The 20,209-nt window shown below is 39.2% G+C and overlaps 1 protein-coding gene across 1 annotated transcript in view; it reads right to left on the bottom strand.

Annotated features, from left to right (window-relative positions):
* Positions 1-20,209, bottom strand: part of KIF24 (kinesin family member 24) — a 63,359-nt gene that overhangs the window by 26,763 nt on the left and 16,387 nt on the right. The window contains exons 3-7 of the mRNA XM_080668224.1: positions 19,211-19,308; positions 16,130-16,345; positions 13,865-13,952; positions 919-1,040; positions 4-109 (exon numbers count right to left, since the gene is read on the bottom strand). Coding sequence (XP_080524350.1) covers positions 4-109; positions 919-1,040; positions 13,865-13,952; positions 16,130-16,345; positions 19,211-19,308 — 630 coding nt within the window. The remainder of the gene's footprint in view (positions 1-3; positions 110-918; positions 1,041-13,864; positions 13,953-16,129; positions 16,346-19,210; positions 19,309-20,209) is intronic.

The raw sequence follows: 20,209 nt of genomic DNA on the forward strand, positions 1-20,209 counted from the left end.
TACAGCCAGAAGACTCTGGTTAATTTCTGCACCTTCCATCTTTGTCTGTCTATCTGAGTCTCTGGCATCTGCTGCTCTTTCACTGCCAGCCAAGTCAATGAAAGAGATCCTAGAGAAAAGACACAGCAGGGATAATTTCTATGGAGCTTTGGTTTATTTTTATATCAGTCAGCATTTTGTGACAGCCGGAAGAAATGAACACTGGCCCATACTCAGGAAAAAACACACATTACTGTCAGCTTTCCAAAAGTATTGCAGGATTCTGATTTGTCCACTGCTGCTGGCACTGTTCAACCCGACACTTTCATTGGTTTTAATCATTTGTGAGAAAGTATGATTGAAATTAATAAAACATTCTTCCCATAAGGCTAAATGACCACAATGTAAATCACTTAGGGGACCACTTAGATAATTAAACAGAAACTTTTGTGGGCTGCTTTCCAGCCAAAAAAAAAAAAGGAAGAAAGGAAAAAAAAGGACTCATTACTCAGAGGTGAGATAGGCTCATCCATCAGTGTGGCAGAGTTTGCTAAGATAGCACCAGAGAAGCAATGAATGTAACCCAATTGTCTTATGGTTTCTTTCAAGCAGGATGGATTAATTTTCCTTTTTCTTTTTTTGGCCTGTAAGCTCTCTGAGATGCATTCTCTGCTGTTCCTCTGCTGATACCGTGTTTCACGTTAGAAGCAATCAATGTTCCTTTTAATAACTTAGGGTTGACCAACAATAGGCCATTACTTCATGATTAATCAACTGATGGCACTTTAGTACAATGATTTATTTCAGGGCTAAGAACTCTACTCTATCCTTGAAATAAAGAACTCTGTGGTGGCATGGTGTCCTGTTGTTGATAACACATATTTCAAAGTCACATTAGGAAAAGGCAGACAATGCACTTCCTGAATATTTCCAGCTCACCTGCCAAACGTTCTCTTGGCTGAATCTTTAATTTGAATTTGGATGATAGCATGAGAGCGGGAGGAGTCTGCATTAACTCCAGTGGCCCCGGTGCTGCGCTCCTTGCTGCCCTTCAGAATCACCTAAAAAATAAAGTCCATAGAGTGACTTCCCCAAGGAGTAAACAAAACCCTCTGGCTCCCAAGAGACCAGACATGTAACTTTGTCAGTACACTGCAGTTTTTTTTCCCCCTTCATGTTGAAAGGGACCCAAACACTAAATCATACAGAATAAGTACCCAACAGCAATGAAAATAATGTGGAATACTAATCTTGGGGAGAACATTCAGTAGCTCGAAAGCTAATACTTCCTGATCTCATATATTTTTTAATATCTTTGATGGATTTAGCATGACAAAAATCCCTAGGGCATAACTTGGTTCCAAAGCAAGGTCCCATAATTCCCACCTATTTTAGTAATTGAAGCAAAGGACAGAAATGTGCATCATGGAATGACTGATCACATCCACCCGTTTCACCAGTATGTAGTCATAAAGGGGGTCAGGCTTGATGTGTGGGAACATGGAATTGATGAGTTATTGCACTTGCCATAAGCCCATGATTTCCCTTGAGCCCAATGCCCCCCCCCCCCCCCAATTAGGAATAAAGACTAACCTAGGTGCCTCTGGCCACAGGGAACGGGGAAATTCTCAGGATTGGCCTCTAGCCATTGAAAACACAGCCATATATGAATATGCTGCCCTCATTTTGGATAGGGGAAGGAGTATTAATTTCTGAGATTCAAAAGGTGAACAACTTTAAATATATTATTTGATGGAATCCTCACAACAGCCTAATGTGAGGTGAGTGTTATTAGACCCAGTATACAGTTGAGGAATAAACTCAGAGGTTGATTTCCTCACAAACAGCTGTTGTGTGGCAGAACCAAATTCCACTTTCAGTATGTATGACTCCAAAGCCCCATGTGGTTTCTACTACACTATGGGGCACTGACAATAAATTTATTATATTGAAGTACATTAAAGGTAAGAAAGTCCTATCTCATTTTTTCTCAATCTTTCATTGTAGGGAATGGCTCTAGGGTCAAGCTTCCGGCTGACCTGTGGCAGGGCCACAAACAAGTCCCAGCCTGGAGGGTAGAGCTCTCTTAGCATAATTAAGCCTGACCTTATAGCCCTCCCTAATTCCTTCCTAAGTAGCTAATGGGCTGTGGGAGGTGCAGCAAGTGTTGCCAAAACAAGAATATTTGTATACATGCTAATCTACCCTTGTTTTAATCAAACTATAAAATAAAGTATTGGCTTGCAGGCTGGGTCTTTTGTGTCTTCATCCAGGCACGGGAGATCCACTGAGCCCCCGCTGTATTCTCTTGTCTGTCTCTTCTTCAATCCCTCATCGCCCCTCCTCAGGTTCACCCTTGGCCGTGCTAGCGAGGCACATTTCATAATTTTAATTTATATCATACTGTATATAGCTACAGTTTCCAAATTAAGAGTCCAAAAGTTAACAATCAAACTTCCACAATAGGCCAAAAATATCTTAACAAGCAGGGTGCATTTAAAAATTTTAACTAAGTTCCTCAATGGTCTGAGCAATAATGTTTTTAAAGATTAACTGTGTGTGAGATTTAGAATTATATTTTAGAATGAAATTTAGAGTCATACTGTGAATGTACTAATTTTATAAACAGTTTGCTAAAAGTTTAAAGGGACTATCTGATAAGTCCTTCTGTGATGAGAAGAACCTATTAATTTATAAAACTAGATTATCAACTACATGGATAGCAAGTTGCTACTAATCAGAAATCAGAAAAGTTAGAGCAGTGATCCCTTACACTAAATGCTAAGTGCCAAAAAAAAAAAAGTACTGAATGTTGACTAGTTCACTTATGGCCTATCTGTTCCCAAACCACCCAGTTTAAATGCACTTCTTCATCCTAGCCTCTCCCTATTGCCTTGACTTCACCCTTACATAGACTGTAACAATACAATGATGATGGGTCATCTTAAATTTGTATTGTTCTTTTTATCAACTTTTTTTTTCTTTCTTTTTTTTTTTTTCATTAGAAAATTAAGACATGCTTCCTGTGGAAAACTAGGCAAATACAGAAGAAAATATATACCACCCATAATCCCAGAGTTAACAAGATTCTGGTTCATTTCCTCGTAGAGTTTCAGGGTTCTCACCATTTTATTCTGTCTTTTACAAGCACCATGAGAGAGACAAGAGAGATCCTTTAAATCTCCACATTTGTGTGAGCAATATGCTTGATGGATAAGGGAGGGATCACAGAGAAGTTAAGTGACTTATCCAAGGTCATACTGGTAGAATCCAGTCTAGGGATAGAGCCAGGTGCCCTCTGCCACATATGAGTAATGATGATACTTCTGCTGGGACCTAGTGAGAACTCTGAGAGGCATCAAGGCTATACCTGGTCAGGAGCTGTGGATACTGACAGGAAGCAGAAAGGATAGCTCTGTGGTGAAATTCACCCCCAGAGGAGTCAAGAAAGGCTGGTTTCTGGGTTCTATTACAGTTTTGTACTTGGCTTTTCATTGCACTTTGTCTACCATGAGGTACTAGGTACCCATGAGTACGTCTCAGAAAATCTACCATGTTGAGGCAACCTTTCCTGACTAAATGCCTTTTAGGGAAGGCGTGAAGGAATTTCTGGTCCTTGGTCCAGTTTCCTCACCTTCAGTAATAGCTTGAAATCACCATGACTTTCAGAAACTGTGGAATAAAGCAGCTGAGCTCTGAGGAGTAAAAAATGAGGCAGTTTGTGAAGATCATCAGACAAACTTTTGTAAATGACATACAACTCAAGTGTAGTAGTTAAGAGATTGAAATCTTAAGTTAAACTATCTGGGTTCACAAGCCAGCTCTGGCACATGGTTGTGTGAACTTTTGCAATGTATGAACACTTGCAAATCACTTAAATTTTTAGGGTCTCAGTTTCTTTATCTATAAAAATGGTAATCTCATAGGTTACTTATGAGAATTAAAAAGATAATACATGTAAAGCACTTAGTACCATGATTGGTACATAGTAAGTTTTCAATAAATATTCATTTTTTAAAAGATACTAAAGAACTAACATCTCCAGGTAAACTTCCAAAACTTAAACTATTTTCACAAATATAAATAAATCAGTTTCATGGGGAAATAAGAGTTTTATAGATCAACATGAGATTCCATGGACTCCCCAGTAGAAGAAAGGAAAAAAAAGCCTATCCTGCGTGGCTCAATGGTTGAGCATCGACCTGTGAACCAGGAGGTCACGGTTCAATTCCCAGTCAGGGCACATGCCTGGGTTACAGGCTTGGTCCCCAGTGGCAGCTGATCAATGATTCTCTCTCATTGATGTTTCTATTTCTCTCTCCCTCTCCTCTCCCTTCCTTTCTGAAATCAATAAAAATATATTAAAAAAAAAAAAAAAGGAAGAAAAGGAAGCGAGGGAGCAAGAAAGAGAGAGAGGAAAAAAAAGACAATTTACTTGGAGGAAATAAAAGTCTAGGAGTAGCCCTGGCCCGTGTGGCTCAGTTGGTTGTCACACACACACACACACACACACACACACACACACACACACACACAGGTCACTGGTTTGACTCTGGGTGGGGGCACATGCTCTGGTTGCAGGCTCGATCCCCCATAGGGGGCATGCAGGAGGCAACTGATCAATATTTCTCTCACATTGATGTTCATCTGCCAATTATTCATTATTGTTTGTTTTCATTGTGCTGATTTTTGGTGATCAAATGTCAGCCTCCTTCATATTGCCCTCTCCTTCTGAAATATTACATGTGTGCACAGGGAGGCCACCTTTTTCAGGACTGTGCATTTTCAGGCTTGTGATATAAATAAGGTCGAACAATGCAAGTGTTCATAATGACTTCTAATTGGTCCTGAAGTTCTAGCATGTGATTGCTTCACTCCTGGACTATGACTTTCAGTGGGAGGTGGAAGGTTTTCAGAGAACTGAGCAGTGGAAAGATGACCTTTCCTCAGCTTGAAGCTACTTTTAAAATCTGAAGGTCTGGACCAAAAGAAGAGGAATATCAGGTTGGAATCACATTGATGTTTCTCTTTCCCTCTCACTTCCTCTCTTTCTAAAATCAATAAAAACAAATTTTTAAAAAAAGTCCAGCCCTAGCTGGTTTGGCTCAGTGGATAGAGCGTCAGCCTATGGACTGAAGGGTCTCAGGTTCAATTCCTCTCATCATTGATGTTTCTATCTCTCTATCTCTGTCCCTTCCTCTCTGAAATCAATAAAAATAAAAATAAAAATAAAGTCTAGGAGTAGCCCTCGTTGGTTTGACTCAGTGGACAGAGCGTCAGCCTGCGGACTGAAGGGTTCTGGGTTCGATTCCAGTCAAGGGCATATGCCCAGGTTGCGGGCTCCATCTCCAGTAGGGGGTGTGCAGGAGGCAGCTGATCAATGATTTTCTCTCATCATTGATGTTTCTATCTTTCTCTCCCTCTCCCTTCCTCTCTGAAATCAATAAAAATATATTTTAAAAAAAGCCCAGGAGCAAAATTAGTGCAATCACTTTAAAAAATATTAGGTTCCCTTCCCCGCCCCCCTTCTCAAATTTTTTCTTCTGAAGAAAGTATTTGTAGTAACTGAAGTCTATGATACAAGTTTCTAAATCTAGGTCCTTTAAACAAAACATGTGTGAGTAGTGAAATGGGGACTTGCTACAATAAAAAGTAGAGGCAACTGCTGAATTCTGTGGTACTGGAAATATTCAGTGATTTATTAATAAGAATAATGGATATGACAAATTGAGCTAACATCACAGTAAGCATTTTATGTATGTTATCTAATTTCCTTGTCTAATACTAGACCCAGTCATCTACTATCATCCATATATTTCAAGTTCAGGAAAGTAAAGGTATACTCAAGGATACATGGCACTGGGACCCAGCTCTGACTGGTTATAAGGATTTAATCACTAAGTTTCCTGCACGAATATCAAAGAAGGCCTATGAGTACTTCAGTAAGATAGGCAATGTATATACAACTGAGGCTCATCTAGGGGAAGTTCTTGCTATGTTGGCCTCTGCTACCAATCATAGCCAAGGAAATGATAAAAAAATAAAATAAAATAAAGCTGCCAGTGGTGAGACAGGTAACAGGTGGCCATATCTGAGTGAGCCTGAGGGTGATCTCTGAGGATAACACTTGAAGATGATACCTAAGAGTGACACTTGAGCAAACACACAGGTGATACTTTAGTTAGCATGACACCTGAGAGACAGTGAAAGTGTGACATCTGAGTTTGCAAGTGCTGTTGTTTCGAGTCAATAAATGTTTATGAGGGTAACTGTGTCAGATATTCATAATTTATACCAACTTTCCATTTTGATCTCAGCTGGGCTTCCTTCTTGTACAACTTCGTATGTACTACCGATGGAGTGTATCAATGGCAATAATATGTTGACTAACAAGAAACTTCTTTCTGCTTTTCGTAGGAAACATACCTTAGGATAGAGCCGTGCCATATACTCTTCCAGGGTGAAGAGTGTGATCTGACACCATAGCAAAGGAAAGGGAACTTCCTCTTAGTGTTTTCTCCTTTCCCACTGAATTGGTCTAATCTCCAAGGACAGACACATCATGAGGACCAAATCTCTTGAAACTCCGGGGCAAAAGAACAAATGGCTGGGGAAAGTGGGGCCAAGGGAATAGGTATATGAGAAACAATTTCCTTAGGACTCCAAGTGGAGGGAGTTCTAGACAGGCAAGAATGGTCACAGTCTCAGGGGAGCCTCTTCAACACATCCCACACACTTTTGTTCTGTGCCTGCCTTTGAATCCAAGGGGCTCTTGGCTCTTAGGTGGTCCTCTAAAACAGCCACACTCAGATGCTAGCCTCAGATTTTGGATCCCAGGACTCAGAAATCTAATAATCACACAAGTATGAGGCCCCATCCCTTAAACAAATTTGCCTATTTGTCCCAGGATAAAGAAACTATTAGAAAAAGACATATCATTGGCGGGCCACCCTCCCATTTCATGCACCCAAGTCTGTGGAGAAGTATATTGTAAAGTTGTTCTAAAGGTAAGTATTGTCAAGTACCCAGTGTGTCCTTCCAGCCTTCTCCCTGACTCTAAACCAGCCGTGGGCAAACTATGGCCCGCAGGCCGGATCTGGCCTGTTCGGCTGTTCTATCTGGCCCGCGGAGCCGAGAAAGAGCGGAGGGTTCTCTTGCTCTTCCCTCCGTTCCTTCACCAGCAGCAGTGTTAACATGGCAACATCGGGAAAAACGGCCGCAGCTCCTTCTTCTGAGTGGGCGGATTTATATCCGCCCATTCACTAGAAGGAACAACCTCTCAATCTTCCAGAGGCTCCTTGTAATGCCCGCGGATGCGTCTCCCGACATCACCCTGGGAATGCGTAGACACGTTATCGTGGTGATGTAGGGAGACACGCCCCTGGAGAGCACAGTATCAGAGCCTTTCTGAGGTAAGATTAAGAGCTCTACACAAACACAATTTTTTCCTGTTCCCACATTCTGTACATCACAATGACTTGTTAATAAGACAACAAAGACTTTCAGCTCTTAGGGCTTGTATCGACTGCAGTTTTTTTTCCCACTGCGGACGCGCGCAGTAGGGAAAAAGACACACAGAGGACATGTCACACTAGCCATGCTGCGGCTGCATTTTTTTGCTGTTACGGACGCGGTATCAGTAATGCTACCGTGGCCACTAACCGCATGTGTTAGCGGCAAAACAAATGCATTTTGTGCTGCGTTTGCTTCTCCCCCTTGCGCCTGTAAAAATGCGTGCTACAGGGCATTTGTGTTAACATGCACCACTGCACATTAGCATCAACGCAAACATGATGGAAACCTGTGTACCCTGCATTAACCCTAGCTGTGCTGCATTGCAGTACTGCACCACACTGCAACGGCAGCACGGCTAGTGTGAACGAACCCTAATTCAGTGGGTTGAACAAAAAGATTGTATAGAAATGTGATGAACTAAAGATTTTATTACAAAATCGCTTAATTTCAGGGTTTCAGAAGTAATTGGACAAATGAAAAACTGAAAATCAAATGTTCATATCTAACACTTGGATGAAACCCTTTCCTGGTAATGACAGCCTGAAGTCTTGTGCTTATGGACATCACCAGATGCTGGGTTTTCTCCTTTGTAATGCTCTGCCAGGCTGTCACAGTAGGGGTGTATATATAAATATCCTGCCATTTCCAGCTTTTAATAAGAAAAACTGTTGCAAAGGGCATTTAAAAGTGGCACTTGGTTGTTTTTATAGAGTCCAGTGGATGCAATCTGACATTGATAATGGGCTCTTTCACACTATGTGCACTGCGGCTGTTTTTTGCCAGTAACGGAAGTGCTAGTGGTAACTACTGGTTACCCATGTTTTGCACTGCCCTAGCACCTCCCATACAAGTGTGTCTGGAAGACACAGCAATGTGCAGCTATGTGTGTTACCATAAACAAAGGGCCTGTGTGAAAGATACACAGGTTTCCTATGGAGGAAAGGGGTTGTTCTCTATGGTCAGGGTGTGCCTCTGTCCCATGTCTGAACTTTTTCAGATGATTTTGTTATATATATATTTTTTAGAAGACCAAAAATGTTATAGTAGAGCAAATTTAATCACTTGTTTTTATACTTTACTGTCTTATTTTAGTAAAGAATTTAATAAGAGAACGGTACTGTTGGTTTTAGCCCAATATTAAACATGAGTGGACCAAAGAAAAGGAAAGTGGACAGTGAATGCCGAGTGTTTAAGAGGGAGTGGACAACAAAATATTTTTTCACCGAAGTCTGATCAATGCCGCTATGTCTGATATGCCAGGAAACACTTGCAGTCTTCAAAGAGTACAATCTCAGCCGTCACTTTGCCACAAAGCATGGCAACTATGCTAGCAAGCAGTCACCTCAAGAACGGGAGGCTACTGCACAGAGGTTGATGGCTAAATTACAGGCTCAGCAAAATGTCTTTCACAGACAAACTGCAATTCAAGAGACAATTACCAAAGCAAGTTTTATGCTATCATTCAAATTAGCAAAAGCTAGCAAACCTCTCTCTGAAGGCGAGTTTTTGAAAGAATGTATGATAGAGACAGCAGGTCTCTTGTGTCCAGAGAGCAAAGGCAAGTTTGAAAAACTCAGCTTATCGCGCAGGACAGTGACTCATCGAGTGGAACTGATTGATGAAGACTTGGCCAGCAAGTTAAATAGTAAGGCAGAGTTCTTTAAGTTTTATTCACTAGCATTGGATGAAAGTAATGACGTAAAGGACACTGCTCAGCTCTTAATTTTTATCCGAGGGATTAGTGACAATTTTGAAATTACGGAGGAGTTTTTAGCCATGGAGCCACTGAAAGGAAAAACACGGGGAGAGGACTTGTATGACCGGGTGTCTACTGTCATCGAGAAAATGAAGCTACCGTGGAGTAAACTTGCTAATGTCACGACAGATGGATCTCCAAATTTAACTGGAAAAAATGTTGGACTGCTAAAAAGAATTTAGGATAAAGTGAAAGAGGAGAACCGTAACCAAGATGTTATTTTTCTTCACTGTATTATTCACCAGGAATCACTGTGCAAGTCTATATTACAACTTAATCATGTTGTTAATCCAGTTGTAAATCTTGTTAATTTCATTCAAGCAAAGGGACTTCAGCACCGTCAGTTTATTAAGTTTCTGGAGGAAACTGATGCGGATCACCACGACTTACTTTACCACTCTCGTGTCCGCTGGTTGAGTTTGGGCAAAGTTTTCCAACGAGTGTGGGAGCTAAAAGAAGAGATTGGTGCATTTTTGAAATTAAAGGAGAAGTCTGACGAATTTACTGAGCTGAGTGACAAGAGTTGGCTGTGTGACTTTGCATTTGCTGTAGATATATTTTCACATTTGAATGAGCTAAATGTGAAGCTACAGGGAAAAGATCAGTATGTACATGACATGTACACTAATGTGAAAGCCTTTAAATCGAAGCTGATTTTCTTTTCCAGACAAATTTCAGACAAAGTTTTCACTCATTTTGCCACACTAGCCACACAGAAGGAGACTATCCAAAACGTGAAGAAATACAGCAAATCACTGGATGACCTGCATGCAGAATTCTGTCGTCGGTTTTCTGATGTTGAAAAAATTGACCAGTCACTTCAACTGGTGGCCTGTCCTTTGTCACAAAACCCTGAAACAGCACCAGAAGAGGTACAACTGGAACTCATCGATCTTCAGTCTGACTTTGTCCTAAAGGAGAAATTCAGCTCTCTTGAACTAAGAGACTTTTATGCTTCACTTAATGAAGCCACTTTTCCAAACATCCGGAGGATGGCACAGAAGATACTGGTGCTGTTTGGGTCAACCTATGTTTGTGAGCAGACATTTAGCGTCATGAACATCAACAAAGCCCCTCACAGATCCAGCTTAACTGACGAACACCTCAGATCTATCCTGAGAATAGCCACAACAAAACTAACTCCAGACTTTGATGCATTAGCTAAAAAAGGAGACCAACAACACTGTTCCCACTGAAGTTGATGTTGTTTTTTTTTGTTGTTTTTGTTTTTTTTAATATATTTTATTGATATTTTACAGAGAGGAATGGAGAGGGATAGAGAGCTAGAAACATCGATGAGAGAGAAACATCGATCAGCTGCCTCCTGCACACCCCCCACTGGGGATGTGCCCACAACCACAGTACATGCCCTTGACCGGAATCGAACCCGGGACCCTTGAGTCCGCAGGCCGACGCTCTATCCACTGAGCCAAACCGGTTTCGGCTGAAGTTGATGTTTTAAAGACCAAAAACCTTTCAACCCCGTCTACATTGCCATCTACATCTACGTCCCGGGCATAATTTGGAAGTTGCACTAAAGAAAATGTTTAATTTACTGTTTACACATTTTGTTCTTTTCTATTTGTTTAGTTTTAAATTATTTTATTATATTTAATTTGAAAGGCTTTTGTACCTTTCCTTTGTTAGGCAATTTTATTTTGCCTTTGCCATCTTCAATATAAGGTATGTTATTGTGCTATGATTCCTCCATTTTTTGAAGTTTCAAATGATAATAATTAGTGTTTACATTCTTCTTGTTAAAATGTTTGAAATGAATAAAACTATTGAAATAAAAAAAAAAAGACCGTACCCTTTTATGTAATGATGTTTACTTTGAATTTATATTAGTTCACACAAACACTCCATCCATGCTTTTGTTCCAGCCCTCCAGTCCAGTTTAAGAACCCATTGTGGCCCTCGAGTCAAAAAGTTTGCCCACCCCTGCTCTAAACCAAGCTTGTGGATATACTAGAAGATAACTATGATGGCTGCACATTAGAATCACCTGGGGAACTTTTTAAAAACATATTTTTATTGATTTCAGAGAGGAAGAGAGAGATAGAAACATCAATGATGAGAGGGAATCACTGATTGGCTGCCTCCTGCACGTTGGACCGAGCCCGCAACCCAGGCATGTGCCCTTGACCAGAATTGAATCCGGGACCCTTCAATCTGCAGGCCAACCCTCTATCCACTGAGCCAAACCAGCTAGGGCAAGGTGGGTATTATTTTAAAAGTTCACCCTAGCCAGTTTGGCTCAGTGGATAGAGCACTGGCCTGCGGACCAAAGGGTCCCAGGTTCAATTCCGGTCAAAGGCACATGCCTGGTTGTGGGCTTGATCCCCAGTAGGAGGTGTGCAGGAGGGAGCTGATCAATGATTGTCTCTCATCATTGATGTTTCTCTCTCTCTCTCCCTCTCCCTCCCCCTCTCCTACTCCCTTCCTCTTTGAAATCAATCCTATATAATAAAAGGCTAATATGCAAATTGACTGAATGACAGAATGACCAGTTGCTATGACGTGCACTGACCACCAGGGGACAGATGCTCAACACAGGAACTGCCCCTGGTGGTCAGTGCACTCCCACAGGAGGAGCACCACTCAGCCAGAAGCTGGGCTCACAGTTGGAGAGCACAGCGGCAGTGGCGGGAGCCTCTCCCACCTCCGTGGCAGCACTAAGGAGCGGCGAGCCAAGCAGTAAGGAGTGAGGGGTCCTGGACTGTGAGAGGGTGCAGGCTGGGCTGAGGAACGCCACCACCGCCCACCCACCCCCCCGCCCCAGTGCACAGATTTTGTGCACAGGGCCTCTAGTATCTTAATAAGAAAATTATATTAAGAAGCCATTGAAGCATACACTTTAAAAAGGTGAGTTTTATGGTATGTGAACTATATTTCAATTTAAAATACTAATACCCACATCTGGGCCTCACCCTTGAGAAATTCTGATTTAACTGGCCTCACACGGACTCAAGCAAAATTAAAAGACATGATGTAACTAGAAAGACAAGCCATAGAACAAGACAACATGCTTATGACATACAACACTGACAAAATACTCATATCCAGAATATATAAATCAGTAAAAGACAGACAACACAAAAATGAGGGGAAAAATCTGAACTGGCATTCCCAAAAGAGGAAATTAAAAAGGTAAGTTAAAAATAGTAAAAGCTCTTCAATTTCCTTCTTAATCAGTAAAATGCAAATTAAATATATAATTAAACATTTTCAAACAGGCAAAAATTCAAAAATCAAAGAAGTGTTGGCGAGGATGAAGAGCAATGGGTTTGTTCATATACTGCTTGTGGGAGTGTACTCCGTATTGGAAAGCAGTTGGCATCATGTAGTGAAGTGGAAGATGTGCATTTCACAACATAACCTAGAGAACTCATATGATGGGTACTGAAATATATGAGTAAGAACATTAACAGACACGTTGCTCAGAAGAGACCCAGGTAGAAACAATCCCAATTGTTCATTAACAGTGGAATGGTTAAATAGGTTATGCTACATTCATATAATGAAGCTCTAACTGCAAATAAAAATGAACTACAGCCATATGCAAAAACATAGATGGACCTCAAAAGCATAATGTTGAGCAAAAGAAGCAAGACACAAAAGAATACATACAGTGATTCTATTCATACAAATTTAAAAAAACAGGTGAAAACTGAGTTTATCTATGGATAATAGTTGGTAAAACTAACGAAGAACAAGAAAGTGATTAGCATAAAAGTTAGGAACATAGGGGAGTATGATTGGGTTCTTGTGGGTGCTGCAATGTTCTATTTCTTAATGTGAGCAGTTGATTATGAGGGCACTTGTTTATTTATACTGTACACATATAGGTTTTATGCACTTTTCTGTATAGTGCTATTTTCCACAATAAAAAAGGTTAAACCATTTTTTTTAAGTAAGGAAAAAAAATCCCTCTGATGATCTAATGTAAAGCCAAGTTGAGGACTACTTCCTTAAAGGAAGATTCACCAGAAATACATGTACATAAGTTAATAAAATTCCAGAATAGAAAAAAAAAATCTAACTATTCTAAACTATTAACAGTGGATATCTCAGTGGAGAATGTACAGTAAGTTAGAGGAGACTATTTTTCTATTTTACATATTTTTAATGTTTAGATGTAATAATAAGCAAGTGTTACTTTGGTTATAAAAAAAATAACTTTTAATAAAAGAAGATTTTAAAATACCTTTGGAAGGATATAAAAAAAATTAAAACAGAATTAGCTGCCTCAGGAAAAGGCAATGGAAGGGATATTTTCATTGTACCTTTTGAATTTTGAACCCCTGTGAAAGTATTACCTATTTAAATTTTTATTTAAAATAAGAATATTTCTGTCTAGCAGCTTTTCCTAAAGCCCACTACCAGAGAAATACTCATTTAGCAGCCTTTGAAACTGGCCCAAGAGTATCCTCTCATGATTTGGTTCTCTCACATGCCCTACCTCCCACTACCATGGCAGTGAGACAACCAACTTAGAGAAAGAAGCGACATTTTCCTAACTAAATCTGAGTCCATTATACTTGCTAGATAGCAAAATGAATTCTTCCCTGTACTTAGGCTGCTACAGTGGTACAGTGAAGAAGGGAGAGTTACCTCTAAGAGGAGCTCCACACTATCCACCTGAAGCTCTCGCAGTCCCACGATCTGTACCACATGCTTGCTATCTTCTCTTGCGAAGAGCCTGCAGAGGCAAGAACATGTTATTCCTGAACATACTTCCCAGGCCCTATGCCCTGAGCTCACCCCAGAAAAGTTACTAATGGACAGCCTAAAATATACTGCTAGATATTTAAATCCTATAAGCAAGATTCTATCACTTTTTATGCAAGGGTATAAAAACAATTTGTCCTCTATATTTAAGAGTTAATTTAAAGATCCTTAAACTCTGGTTTCTAGTTTAAGAGGTGGACTGAGCATATATACTTTTATCTACATTTATCAAAGCCCGACTATTAGTATATAAAATATATTTTATTAAAAAAACAACAGGACAAATTTAAAAAGCTCTAAACAAACAAGAAAGGGTGCCATCAGTGGACCAGGACATTTTAGAAGTCTCAGAATGGGAGGAAACAAAGAGGTATTAGCTAATTAACCAGAGATACAAAAACAAACACAAAAACCACAAAAAAAACCCCACAGCACAAGACAGTTGCAAAGTAAGTCTGGGTGAGCCCTAGAGAAGCTTAAACCCAGGACTAAGCATATTCCCATCCCCTTGGCTATAATCAAAGAATGCAAATATACAGGGAAATATACCTGGGTCATTCATTAAAGAATCACACTCACAATGGTTGAATAATCTGATTGTCCCTTCACACAAACAAATGAACCACATACACAACACAACAGTGGCTTTTATTCTCATGCCAATTATTGTTTAGAGGAAGTGGCCATTCTGACTGGAAAGAACTCCTAATAAGGTTGCTGGGACTTGGGAGAGAAGCTGTGATTAAGCTAACTTGAGGCTTTAAAACCAAAACAAAGAGAGTAAAAAAGAAAGGCAACTCTTCGTCAAAGCAGCCCTAGAATAGCACTCTCCTTAATCTGGCACAGCTGAACCACCAAAATCTATATATTTTCTGATTGTGGCATACCCATCCCTTTTTGTTGGAAGAGTCCACAGGACCATGGCTTGCCTAAACCCACTCAGTGGCCTCTCTGGTTATGCTACTCAATATTCTAGTGCCCCTCTACAATGGGAGCTGACTCTATCATGCTTTCACTACTGAACTGGAGCAGCTCCTCCACCTCCCCTCCCATCCAGTACTTGCCTGGAGCACACAGAACTTTCATGTCCTTTTGGAAACCTTTGCTATGGGGCTAGTCTATTTCACTGATTTGGTTTCCCCAGCCTTGTACCACGTTCAGCCTCAACTCACTCCTCTCCACTTGGTGTCGATACTCTACTCCTAACATGTCTCATGTCTGGTTAATTCTGTTATGACAATTTTTTTAAAAATATATTTTTATTGATTTTTTACAGAGAGGAAGGAAGAGTGATAGACAGTCAGAAACATCGATGAGAGAGAAACATCGATCAGCTGCCTCCTGCACACCTCCCACTGGGGATGTGCCCGCAACCAAGTTACATGCCCTTGACTGGAATCGAACCTGGGACCCTTCAGTCCGCAGGCTGACGCTCTATCCACTGAGCCAAACCGGTTTTGGCTGTTATGACAAATTTTTATCCCTTCATCTCCCCTACTTCTTTTTTCCCCTTTTTTCCCCCAGTAGATACCTTCACAACTTTGTTGCCTCCTACTCAGTCATCTGTTTCAATAAATAAAATTTTAGGCCATCAAAATACAATAGGGATTTAAAATCAGAGTTGCTGAATACTTTCTAAATTACTATTATGTTGCAAGGGCAACAGTTTAAGCTTTATAAGAGTTATAAGTTTAATGTGAAGTAAAGAGATTTTCTTCTCTTTTTACTGACTTAGGAGAACTATCACAAAGCTTACCCTAAGATTACTGAGGAGGAAAAACAAGAGAAAGTGGAAAACATTATAGTTCTTCCAGTGTAATAATAGGTCAAAAGAATAAAAAGGGATTTACGTATATGTTGATTTCCTGGCCTCCTGAAATTAGATCTTTTTCATAGACCAAAATAAAAGGCATAATCTTTGGGTAAATATTAGGATATCGATCACTTTAAAAAATACCAATGAAAGACTAATTTACATCTTTCTCAAGCTAAACTGACAGTTTAAAAAATATGTATCTGATTCAGGAGACTCTCATTTCATAAAAGGGCATTAATGTACCAAACACTGTCATTAAATGCCATGATTCAGTGGACCCTGGCTGAAAACAATAATGAACAGATTCACCGTTTCCCACTCATATCGAGTACCTTTTTCTTCTATTTAGGAGGTCATAAAGCTGTCCGCAGTAGATTTCATAGAAGCTGATCCACACAAAGAGGTGCCTTCTTGGCTGGGGCACTTCTAGTTGCCTGAAGATGTCTTTCGCAGCCAGAGCATACAGTCCTGGGTTCTGATGAGTTCCTATCATGGTGTAGGTCTTTCCAGCACCTGTCTGTCCATATGCAAAGCAAGTGGCACTGCCTCTGAGGGAAGAATAATTTGTATTACTAATATATGAGAGAAATACTGATCTACCCATAGGTTTTGAATGACAAAAGTCAGCTTGAAAAAGAATATTGGGCAAAATTCAGCTATAAACATACAATCCTTTAGAGAGGAGGGCTTTACATGATAAAAACACAGGAAGAGTAAAAATAATTTTCAAAGCAGCACATCAGTTTTCTGGCAGGAATTTTTTATGGAACTGGTAAGACCACAGGACAACTCTGGAAGATAAGGAAATAAGAACTCCTGCTAGATGATTTAGAGCAGTGGTCGTCAACTGGTGGTCTGCGGACCACTGGTAGTCCATGAGATCTGAAAGGTTGGCGACCGCTGCTTTAGAGGATCCCAGAGAACATGATTTTGTGTTAATCTGGAAAGATAAATTTGGTGAAAAAAGTAATAAGAGAATCAAATCAATAAATAATAGATCATAAGATAAATATGATGGTAGTGACCATTCATACGAATATTAAAGACGTTTAGGCAGAGGTGAAATCAATGTAAGAAAAATATTTGAGGAAGAACTCATAAAGTTTTCACTTTTAGCAATAAATTGCTGGGTTACTTGATTTCTAAGATCCTTTCTAGCCTTGATGTCCTGTGATTCTAAGTGAGAATCACTATCCTTGCATGTGAATAGATGTGTGTATACACTCTGTTTGAGTGTAAAGAACTACAGAATAAGAGGTGGAAAGGATAGTTAAAAGACCACCTGCCAATCATAGTATATTTTAAGAGGAGTTGGAGGCTAAGATTTCCTGAGTATTGTGGGACCAAACTATGTAGTACTAAATCACTCTGAGATCTGTACCATGCACAAATCTCTCTTTTTTTAATTGGTAATGTCGTTAACATTCAAATTCTAACTTATTTTAAAAACCTACTCTCTCTCAAACAGATTTGGTGCATAAGAAACTGAACCTGAATGATATTTTACTTTTTTAGCCTACTCATACAAATAATTATAAAAAATGTAAATGACTTCTACAAAACAATAATAAAAAGACAATAAAAATGAACAAATGAAGATATATAAATGACCAATAAACACATGAAAAGATGCTTAATATCATTAGGCAATAGGGAAATCAAAATTAAGAACACAATGAGATACACACAGTTCCATACCAATTAGATTGGCTAAAATAAAAAAGGCTGACAATGCCAAATATGGTGAGGATGCAGAACTGCAATTCATATATATCGCTGTTGGGACTATAAAGTAATGCATGGAAAATTGTTTGACTTTTTATTAATTAAAAAATATTTTTATTGATTTCAGGGAGGAAGAGAGAGGGAGAGACAGAAACATCAATGATGAGAGAGAATCATCGATTGGCTGCCTCCTGAGTGCCCTCTACTGGGGGTTGAGTCTGAAACCCAGGCATGTGCCCTGACAGGGAATCGAACCGTGACCTCCTGGTTCATATGTTAATGCTCAACCACTGAATCACACCAGCTGGTCCTGTTTGACCTTTTTTAAACACACCTACCCTATGACCCAACAATTCCATTTCTAGATTTTTATCCAAGATAAATGAAGAGATGTCTACAAAAAGACTTGTATAAGAATATCTATACAGCTTTATTCATAATAGTAAAAAAATGGAAACAAACCAAATGTAAATCAACAGGAAAATGAATAAACAAATTTTGGTATATTCATAGAAGGAAATATTACCCAGCAGTAAAAACAACAGGTACATGCAACAAGATGTACTAATACAAAAAATACATTATGTCAAGCAAAATAAACCAGGGATAAATTTCTATTTCTATGACATTCTAGAACAAGAAAAACTAATTTCTAGTGACAGAAAGCAGGTCCGAGGTTATATAAGACCTGAGGATGATGGTGTGGAATTAACTAATAGGGACACAAGAAAACTTTCTGGGGTGGTGGAAATGTTCTGTATCTTGTTCCAGGTATTGGTTAGTTGGATGTACACAATTATCAAAACTCATCAAACCTGAATACTTCTTAAGATCTGTGTATCTTATTGCATATAAATTACACTTCAATTTTTTTAATATTGTAAAAGTTTTTTGTTTTTTTTTAAAGTGAAAATAGCCAAAACCGGTTTGGCTCAGTGGATAGAGCGTCGGCCTGCGGACTGAAGGGTCCCGGGTTCGATTCCGGTCAAGGGCATGTACCTTGGTTGCGGGCACATCCCCAGTGGGTGGTGTGCAGGAGGCAGCTGATCGATGTTTCTCTCTCATCGATGTTTCTAGCTCTCTATCCCTCTCCATTCCTCTCTGTAAAATATCAATAAATATATTTAAAAAAAAAAAAGTGAAAATATTCTGAAATCTGTGACTCTAGCAAATTGTTTGACATACATGCCTACATTTTAAATATACAACAGAAGCCCCTACTACCTTCATATTTACTAAGTGTAAATAATTATTTCAAATCTTAAAAAATATATTTATGAAAGGGGATAACTGATAGTCACTTACCTATCCTACTCCAAGGAAAAAATTAATAGCCAGAATATATAACTCCTAGTATCAAAAGTTCAAACTAACTATGACCACTAAAACCTTTTTATTCTGAGGACTTTGATGAAATTATATTGTTGTCAGCTTATATTTTTCCACTAAGCACAGAGAATCAATATCATCAGTGTAAAAGAAAATTTTGCTGAAAATTCCTAAATGCATGGTAAATTCTATAAATAGAGACATAAAATTTTTCACAAGAGAGTAATTTAAATTTGTAAGATCAAAACACAAATTAATATTTAATTCAAAGGAACAAAAAGGCATAGCTCATATTTGTTTTTCAAAATATAATTTATGGAAAATAAAAAGCAAGAGAAGCAAAAAAATTACTATCATACCCATTGAAAATATGCTGAATGAGTGGGTGAGTAGTCTTCATATATACATCCTGATTGGTGCATGCCTCACCAAAGACTTCATCAAAATAAAAAACATGCTGAAAAAGAAATTTGTTTTTTATAGAAAGAGACATTTTCTTCACCACTATTCTAGTTAGCACATGATAAAGGCATAAATACATCTTTAAACTAATAGTAACTGACCGTGACAAACTTAAGACTAAACAAGCAATCAATAACTGTCAAGTGACAGGGTCTTCTTTTACTTTAGATCTCTGTTAGACATGTTCTTATAGTGTAAAAAATGAAGACACATTTTTTGTTCTTTTAAGTGAAGTAAATTAAATTGATGAGTACAAGAGTGAGCCAATCCTCTGTAGATACAGGAGAAACTGAATTCTATGGAGATTATCCTCATATCCCAGCTACTGCTAATGTATTTGACATTTGGGAGAAATTATGGTGGAATACATAGCTCAACTTTTCTTTTTTTTTAATCCTCATCGAGGATATTTTTTCCATTGATTTTTAGAGAGAGTGGAAGGGAGGGCAGGAGGGGGCGAGGGAGGGAAGGGAAAAGGAGAGGGGGGAACACTGACATGAGAAACACATTGACTGGTTGTTTCCTGCATGCCCTTCCCCGCACTGGGCTGGGGATGAACCTGAAACCCAGGTACATGCCCTTGATCAGGAATCAAACCTGAGACCTTTCAGTGGGTGGGCCGACATTCTAACTACTGAGTAACATTAGCCAGGGCTAAATAGCTTAACTTTTAATTTCATAAACATTTACTGCTCTTCTGGTAGCATGTGTATTACAGTAGGCACTTCAAGGAGCCCAAAGATAAAGATATTACCTGCCATTACCCCACTCTACCACCTAAAGATGTTAATACAGATTACTATAAGGTAGAAAAAACTTGAAAGATAAGTATATGTGAAATTCAAAGGAGAAACGTATTTTCTGGTTGGGAAAGACTATGAGAAAGACTGTACTGA

The sequence above is a fragment of the Plecotus auritus genome (genome assembly GCF_963455305.1).
Source record: "Plecotus auritus genome assembly, chromosome: 5".
Taxonomy (NCBI): Eukaryota; Metazoa; Chordata; class Mammalia; order Chiroptera; family Vespertilionidae; genus Plecotus; species Plecotus auritus.